General features: G+C 34.6%; 1 protein-coding gene and 3 long non-coding RNA genes across 4 annotated transcripts; 1 reads left to right on the forward strand and 3 right to left on the reverse strand.

Annotated features, from left to right (window-relative positions):
* Positions 1 to 301: 301 nt before the first annotated feature.
* On the reverse strand, positions 302 to 709 carry LOC109581673 (uncharacterized). Its single transcript, XR_002184724.1, has 4 exons — positions 677 to 709; positions 536 to 622; positions 381 to 479; positions 302 to 326 (listed from the first exon to the last, which is right to left on the reverse strand). It is a non-coding gene; the product is annotated as an uncharacterized LOC109581673 (long non-coding RNA).
* Positions 698 to 2,736, reverse strand: LOC109581674 (uncharacterized). The gene is made up of 4 exons (XR_002184725.1): positions 2,608 to 2,736; positions 1,680 to 1,828; positions 1,026 to 1,271; positions 698 to 736 (listed from the first exon to the last, which is right to left on the reverse strand). It is a non-coding gene; the product is annotated as an uncharacterized LOC109581674 (long non-coding RNA).
* A 2,621-nt stretch (positions 2,737 to 5,357) lies between these two features.
* LOC109581661 (nitrile-specifier protein 5-like) lies at positions 5,358 to 6,967 on the reverse strand. The gene is made up of 3 exons (XM_019995976.1): positions 6,955 to 6,967; positions 6,334 to 6,810; positions 5,358 to 5,362 (listed from the first exon to the last, which is right to left on the reverse strand). Exons 1-3 carry the CDS (start codon positions 6,965 to 6,967, stop codon positions 5,358 to 5,360), a joined length of 495 nt encoding a protein of 164 aa, XP_019851535.1.
* Positions 6,968 to 7,021: 54 nt separating this feature from the next.
* LOC109581669 (uncharacterized) lies at positions 7,022 to 7,636 on the forward strand. The gene is made up of 3 exons (XR_002184717.1): positions 7,022 to 7,201; positions 7,318 to 7,357; positions 7,559 to 7,636. It is a non-coding gene; the product is annotated as an uncharacterized LOC109581669 (long non-coding RNA).
* Positions 7,637 to 8,518: the final 882 nt, after the last annotated feature.

The raw sequence follows: 8,518 nt of genomic DNA on the forward strand, positions 1-8,518 counted from the left end.
TTATTTTACTGTTTTATTGTTTTGATCTTACCAATTAATTGCTTCGAGTTGTAATTTGTAGACAGCACAAAAGAAACAAATACTAAATGAATTAGGATTAAGAATCTTGAAATTGGAGCATCTTGTTTTGAATTTTCTATAGTGCATAACAATAATAAATTGTTTAGTAGTTTATTTACAATAATTTATCATACTTGTCTGTAATTGCTCCTCTAAGTAATTAAATTGTAGTCCAATGGAACTAGTCTCTTTGATAGGTTGCTTGAGGACCCTCTCTTGTCTTTCCTTCACTAGTTTGGCTATGTACAACTCCTTTTCTTTAAGGTCTATAAATTAATAGAATATTAATAATTATTATTGATTGATGATGATACACTAACCAGTAATGATCTGTTTCTCATTCTGTGATTGTTCCTCTACTTGTGATGTCAGTTTGGCTATGACTTTGTCTTTGTCGGAAATGAGATTTTGATTGTCGTCTAAACAATAAACATATTCTCTCATCTAATACATGCTGTGTGTATAGTTAACTAACCAATAATGATCTGTTTCTCCTTGAGGTATTGTTCCTCCTTCTCCTCCAATTGTTTGGCAACTTTGAGTTTAAGTTCTTCATAGTCTTCTACATTAATAGAATAATGTCTCATCTAATACTATGTACTGATGATACACTAACCAGTAATAATCTGTTTCTTCTCTTCATTATCAGCAACTTTAGCTTTAAGCTTGTCAAAATCTTTTAATATCGATAAAAATAAAAAGATAGAAAATAAAATGATACATGTTGCTTAATTGAAAAAATTTGCACTGCATGTACAGTAGCCCATTAATACATGTACTATGATTATTGCTAATCCATATTTGGTAAGCAGAACTCACTCTACATGAATCTCATTATTTCTAATGCAAGGACAATTTGACCTATATTGAGTACAGGATACTATTTCCATACTCAACATTGTCTAATCCACTAGTATCATAATGTAAACAATGTACACATAAACAACAGTACAACACAATAGTACCTAATTCAACAGTTGATTTATCCTTTTCTGCATGCTCAAGGAGAAAAGCATCAACTAGTTGCTGAGTAAGTGTTGCCTTTTCTTGATAGAACTCTCTCTCTCTTTCTTGTAGGTGCCCTCTGAGTAATTGAACCTCTTTGCTTAATCCTAAATTCTCCCAATCGCTCAGTATCCTTCTTCTTAGTTGATCTTGATACTGGTACAGAGGTATTACACTAGTAGACCAATCATTATCACTAGTATATCCTATACAGTAACAAAATAGTGGAGAGTAAGAAATACACAAATTAATTACAGTTGGTTACTATGGTAATCTTCTTATTGATGGATTCATGTTTAATCATTGTATGTGTGACCTCTGTCAGTTTACACAGTTAACCACATGAACATATTATTGTATATAAATACACTGATAATAATATTTCATTCACTCTAGCTCCTATTAATATCAGTGTTTCTGTATCTGCAGTTATTATATTTCACTATTGTACATAGCAGGAATGAATTGGTAATAATTAGTATCATAGGTATACGTCAAATGCTCTCAATAAATATTCATCATAAGAATTACTTACTTTATTGTAATATTATCATTACTAATTATCATTACATATTCAATACACATTGTATCTACTACTGTCTACATGTACTTACTGAGTTCAATAACTGCTGTATCACTTAATGTTGTGTAATTGCCTCTTTCTAGCTCCTCCAAATTCAATTATCCAGTTAGTAGTTGGGGTCACACTCCACACTGAGAGAGAATGCCAGTGTCTGTTAGTGACATTGTCTGGTAGATTAGTCTATAAAATTAAAATGATAATAATTAATTTGTGTATGACATATTAATTAATTTGATATCTGGTTAATAAACACAATAACTAACTCACAGTTTTATAGTCTGCACAGTGTGTTTTATGTAACACAAAGATCACATAATAATACACAATATATTAATAGACAAATATACACAACTGAGTGTGTTATTATATCATGTGAGTCCTCAATTAAAAACTTACTAAGTGTCTGCATGTACACACATACACATACACATACTAATGACACACTAACACACATACATGTACATCTATACATGCATAGACATATAAAGGTACATGTAAAGCATGCATAATTGCTCACACACATACACACACATGTACATGTTACATGTACACATGATGTACGTGTTAGTACACACATACACACATTAAAACATATGCACACATACACACAAATACATGTATGTACATACACAATGTACACAATGTATATAAAATATAATTTATTTTAATTCCAGCATTGACACTCTATCAATTGTGAATCCATCTTTACACGCACACAGAGACAGACACATGTATATTCACACATATTTAGGTAAAGAAACAAACACAAAACACAAAAAGACACAAACACACATTCACACTAAAAACAGACACACACACACATACTGAATACCAGCATTATTCATCAGTAGTTTTCACTGAGTATCATAATATGTACATGTACATTACAAACCTCATGAGTTACAAATTTAGTTAATCACTTTATGTTTTATTATCAAGCATCATAATACAATACTTACCAGTTCTTTCCATTTTCTTTTGTTAATGTCCAGTAACCATACATCATGGGCAGGTGATCCACCCACCACTAGTAAGTGTGGTCCTGAACTAGTGGTAATCAGTACACTGGAATGACCCCGTCTTCCTTTAGGCCATTGTACTGATCCTCCAGGATTAGGTACTTCTAATATATCCTGAGAGAATAATAAAATGAATGAATTAATGTATCATTAACTCACCACTGATGTCTTAGTGAAACTTATCATATACAGTTGATTACTCCATCCATTATCAGTAATGCCTCCGAACATTACCGAAGTGTTATTAGTAACTGGTGTTAGAGTGAAGTGACTAATAGGAGGTGGTCTGTCTCCAGTAACAACAGGAGATATCCATTGATCTAATAATAATGTACAAACATTCATGTACACTTACTTACCACATACACACACATACATTATACACATTCATCATACATATTAGAGATGTACCGATATGGGTTTTAGCCGATATTCCAATATGCCGATATTAACATAGCCAATACTGACCGATACCGATACCGATCCGATATTATCCTTGCTAACTTTTAGGCACAGATTCATGCATGTAAAATGTGATTTATACACTTCCCAATTTAGCATCTTGACTAATTTATAACTAGTCGCAATTATAGAATTATTTTGACATTTATTGTATCACATAATTGTAAGCTTATAAGATTGATTAACCCTTTATTCTCATGCATATGGCCATGTGTTGCTATATCTGCAAGATGCATGCTAAGAAACCGATAACCAATACTATAAAAAGTAGGCCGATATGCCGATATCCAGTATGTGGATCCGATTATCGGGACATCTCTAATACATATGTATGTGTATATGTGTGTACATTATTATGTGTAGGATAAATCCCTGTCTGGAGGTGGTTATGGGTACATAACTCCCGCGAGATAAGTGGTCGAGGGTGTAGCCCGAGACCACTTATCTCGAGCAGGGGCGTATCTGAGGGGGGGCCTACAGGGGCCTGGGCCCCCCCATCAATTGTTGTAGATAATAATATTCATTGTTTGTTTTATTACTTACCACCTAGTAATAAAAATTAACCACTTTGTAATCATGTACAATACATTGCACAGCAGCAAATGTACAAGAAAGAAGTAGACAGAAGCAAAACACTCATTTTATATTAATCATTGTTGAAAATGTAAGATTTTGATGCTTTTAAAATACGCAAAATGCTACTTTAGTGCACCATACGAATGCTAAAAAGGGGTGTGGCCAAATTTTCGGCGCACTTCGCGTGCCATTTATTACTAGGCCCCCTCATCATTTCCTTCCCAGCTACACCCCTGATCTCGAGGGAGTAGTTATGTACCCATAACCATTTCCAGACAGGGATGTATCTGACTTATGCCATGGTAAAGTATTGCAGTATTGTTCTTATGTAAACTGTGAAACCCTACTCTCTTCATTGCAGTATTGTTCTTATGTAAACTGTCAAATTCCACACTGCCTGCAGGGTGGTTATGGGCATATAACTCCCGCTAAACATCAAAGGTTTCCATGGTAGCCACCAAGGGCGTAGCTAGCATAAGGCTAGGGTAGGCTATAGCCTACCCTGAAGTTCAGAAGTCAGAATTGAAGTTTAGTAGTTTACCTATATTGAGTTTCTGCCTTAGTCACTTATGATCAAAGATTATAGAAGTTTAGGGTAGCTGTCTCAACTGGCAGTTACTCACTCAGTCACTTTTGACACAGGCAAACAGAGACAGGAGAAAGAAAAGAAAAACAGCCATTTTAGCACAATTATTATAATTTATTAAGGTGGAGTCTTTACATAATTAACTTAATTAATTAGCTAGCTTAATAAAATTATAAAAAGTTAACTTTAAGTGAAGCCATCACAATGTCAGCTGCAAAGAAACAAAAGCTTTGTAATTTTTTATGCAAAATTTAGTTGAGTATATTAGTAGTCAACCCCAGCCATATAGACTATTTGTACTGAAGATGAGCATGAGGAGATCGAAGATGATGATCTTGTGAATGATGATTTTACCTTGAGTCTTGCCTGAGTCCTCATCTGAGTCTGAGTGTGAAGCAGTTGCGAAATTAGAGTAAATGAAACTCCATATTGCGAGAACACGCCCATTTCACGGCCGTAAAAGTGGGCGTGGCCAAATCGGCGGCGCGCTTCGCACGCCCTTTTCTACTCGTAGCCTACCCCTTCCTTTTTTTCTCCCTACGCCCTTGGTAGCCACCCACACACCATGGTATAATTATACATACACATCATGCATAGACACACATCACTATCACATGATACACACACACACACACACACACACACCATATATTTAATACACAGACCGGGATTGGAAACAGATCACGTGAGCGCATTACAAATAACTGCCCATCCTTGTTGTTAATAACTAGCAGCTGCTGCTAACATTTCAATGGCGAGAAAGTTTGAACCTGCGCAAAATTTTGTGGGACTAATGCTCCAAGTGTAGGGGGTTAGGCAGTTCACTGATCATTTAAAAGCAACCAGAACAAGTAGCTGCAGTGGAATTAATAGACTATTTTTGGTTGATTAAATTTATTCTACTGAAAAGAGCAATAAAACCGGAAAATGTAAAATCGAGGTGTTGTACTTTATGGGACTCGTTCTTTTGATCTCATCATCGGACCTATTGTTTGATACTTGCATATGATGAAGAAATTCTTCCACTAGTGGAATAGCATAGTTTAATGATTCTAGTTGTTTATAATCATGCTAAAATTAATTAAAGGTAAATGTCACGAGATACACAACATGCAAGCTCTTTCCATTTACTATTCCATGATTTAAGTAATTTTTGTAGATGCAGAAGGTAGAGAGAGGTCATCATTAACTTCCACAAGCAGTTCAGCTTCTTCCTTGTTTTATGAGATGCAAGAGAGGCTGGAGAACACTGCACAAGAGAAAAAGTTCACCGATGGCCATTTTATTCATTAATAACTATTAATAAACTGTAATAATAACCATAGCAACGACAACATGGATCATGCATGGAATAAAATTAAATAGGGGAAGTTTCCAATCCCGGTCTGTGTATTAAATCTATGCACACACACACAGATACACTCATGTATGGATACACACACCATCACACACACCACACCTGTACACATGAAGGAGAGGTCCAGGGGGTCTCCTTATTTCAAGATTACTAATCTATTCTGGTACATGTCAGTTATGATTGTTAATGAATAATTATACAAAACTCATGGAACATTGTATGTGGGTAATTTGTGACTCATGTGATACAGAACTTTATTAAAAATGATAATAAATAACATGAACCTACACACACACACACACACACACACTCTTGTCACATTAGATGTGTATAGATACATGTACATATACAAACATCACACACACATAGATACAACATATAACATGCACATTATAGATACACGTCATACATTCATAAATTCTCACATACATTATATGCACTATCATACACAGACACATCATAATGTTTGTATTAGTACACACACACACGTCACATATAGACACACGTCACCATCACACACAAACACATGACACACAGAGACACACTAACAAACACACTTAATTATTAAAAATTTGTTTTATGTACATTAATATAAATTATTCAGTTTGAAATACTCATCAATTATTGTGTATCAATGATGAGAATTACTGACCTGATGAAATCCTGTAATAATGTATCTCATTACATCTACCATCAGCTGAATACTGAGCATCAGGTTGCTTTGGAGGATTGATAGAAGATGATCCCAGTCCTCCAATAATTACCAGATAGTCTTCACCGTCAAAATGAGCTGATATCATTCCACAGCGGGCCTTCATCATTGGACTATGATCAGAACTAGAAGGAGAGAGTTCCCTCCACTTGAATGAATCCACATTGAAGGAATGCACACTATTGCGATAGACACCACCTCTATCACCACCAAAAAAATAGATGTTGTTTCCAATAGCAGCAGAAGAACATCCACTGGCACGTAGTGGAGGGTTGCCATTTGTTGGTCTACCCTCCCATGAACCAGTTGGTAAGTGATACAGGTCCATTGATGATGTCATTGATTTATCAAGATCACTATTATTTACGCCAGACAGGTACCCACCCCACATATATAGGTAGTCTCCTACCTTTACTGTGGAGTGACTACTTCTTTTCACTGGTTGATAGTCTATAGAGAACAAGAGGTACCAGTAACAGAGTAACAGTAATATAGTGATGAGTTAGAATAAGGACAGGATACAGAGGAGTAAAGTAAGTGAGAGAGTAAGAGAGACAAAGAATGAATGAAAGAGATGCCAAGAGAAGAGCTCACTTTTAGATGCCATTCTTGCAAAATACCAGCCCCACCCAAATATGCAACATAAGACCACACCCATTTCTCCAAAATTCATAAAATGAGTTCCAGTCGTGGTGCCAGTAGAAAATCATCTGCTGGTTCTACCAAATCCCAACTTCTTCAATTCTCCTAGTCAAAGTGATGGGGTAGGTAAGGAGGGGACTGTACCAGAATCCTTTTTGAAACAAGCTCATAAAACTGGTTCACTGAATCTGTCAAACAGGTAGGAGGCTGTGTGAGACTTGTGACAGGTTTTTTTAATTCACTAAAAATGTCCTAAATAATTTTTTATTTTCATTTTTATGATGCATTAATGTACATGTGAATGTATTATGAAAGTTAGTGGGTGAAAGTCTATAATTTATTGTCAGCGCTTGAGGTGAGAATGAATTATTAATATCATTATAATACATGTTTACTGTACATGTATGTATCAATTAAATTGTAATAGCATGGTATACTGCATGCTTTGAGACAACTCCCTTGAATGTTGTAGATTTGTTTATAGTTTAGTTTGTTGTTTATTTTTGAATAAAGACTCATAATTGTGTTTACATGTTGTGTGTTATTGTTATTATAGGTCCAGTACAATGAGTTAACATGTCTACCTAATAATGTGATCAAACTGGATAAACTATTTATAAAATATTTGTAAAGTAAATATTGTATCCACTCTCTACCATATGTACATGTATATCTCTCTCCATGCATACATGTACTTATCTATCGAGTATTAAATTTTATAAATTGACAAAAATTGTTTTAGTATTGCTTTTTGGCTCATAAGGATTTCCTTCTCCCTCTCTCTCTCCAGTTATAAAATGATGTGTTCTTGATGATGATTGTAATACTATCATGTCCGTCTCATGGTCTGTGAAAAGGATACATGTACATATAAGTCCTAATATGGAATTGAAACAGATTCATACACTAACAGAAATGGATGCATGTACATGTACTGTACCATTATACATGTATGTACATGTACATGTGTATCAGAATAATGTTGATGAGAGAATAGATTGAATGAGTAAACTTGAAATAATGAGGAGTAAGAGAGAGAGGGAGGGATCTTAGCTTTTATTTCATGTGCTCCTATTAGCTATACTGCATGGACAGTATTACCTCAATTTGTCTTCATAACATTGTGCATTAATTGATACATGTACATGTGTATTTATAGTCATTTTCAGTTAATGATACATGTACATGTACTGCATGTTTTTTGTTTTTCTTGCTTTTAGCTGCTTCATTGTAGTTAACTTATTAATTTGCTAACTTGATTCGTACACTTTACTAATCCATGAAAACTGTACCTAAGCAGTGGCACACACAATTATAAGGAAAAGTGATAGTAAAACAGGAAACATTTCCTGTATTTTAGAATGTACATATAAACTTTTTACTGATGCATATTATACGTTCTTATATTGTCTGAAAAATTTGAGTCAAAATTTATTTTTTATGAATTTTTAATGTTGCTTCAAATGCCCTGGATATTGTTTGTGCTTAAAATGTGCCTCACTTAGCACACTTTGTG

The sequence above is a fragment of the Amphimedon queenslandica genome, unplaced genomic scaffold, assembly GCF_000090795.2.
Source record: "Amphimedon queenslandica unplaced genomic scaffold, v1.1 AMPQUscaffold_13426, whole genome shotgun sequence".
Taxonomy (NCBI): Eukaryota; Metazoa; Porifera; class Demospongiae; order Haplosclerida; family Niphatidae; genus Amphimedon; species Amphimedon queenslandica.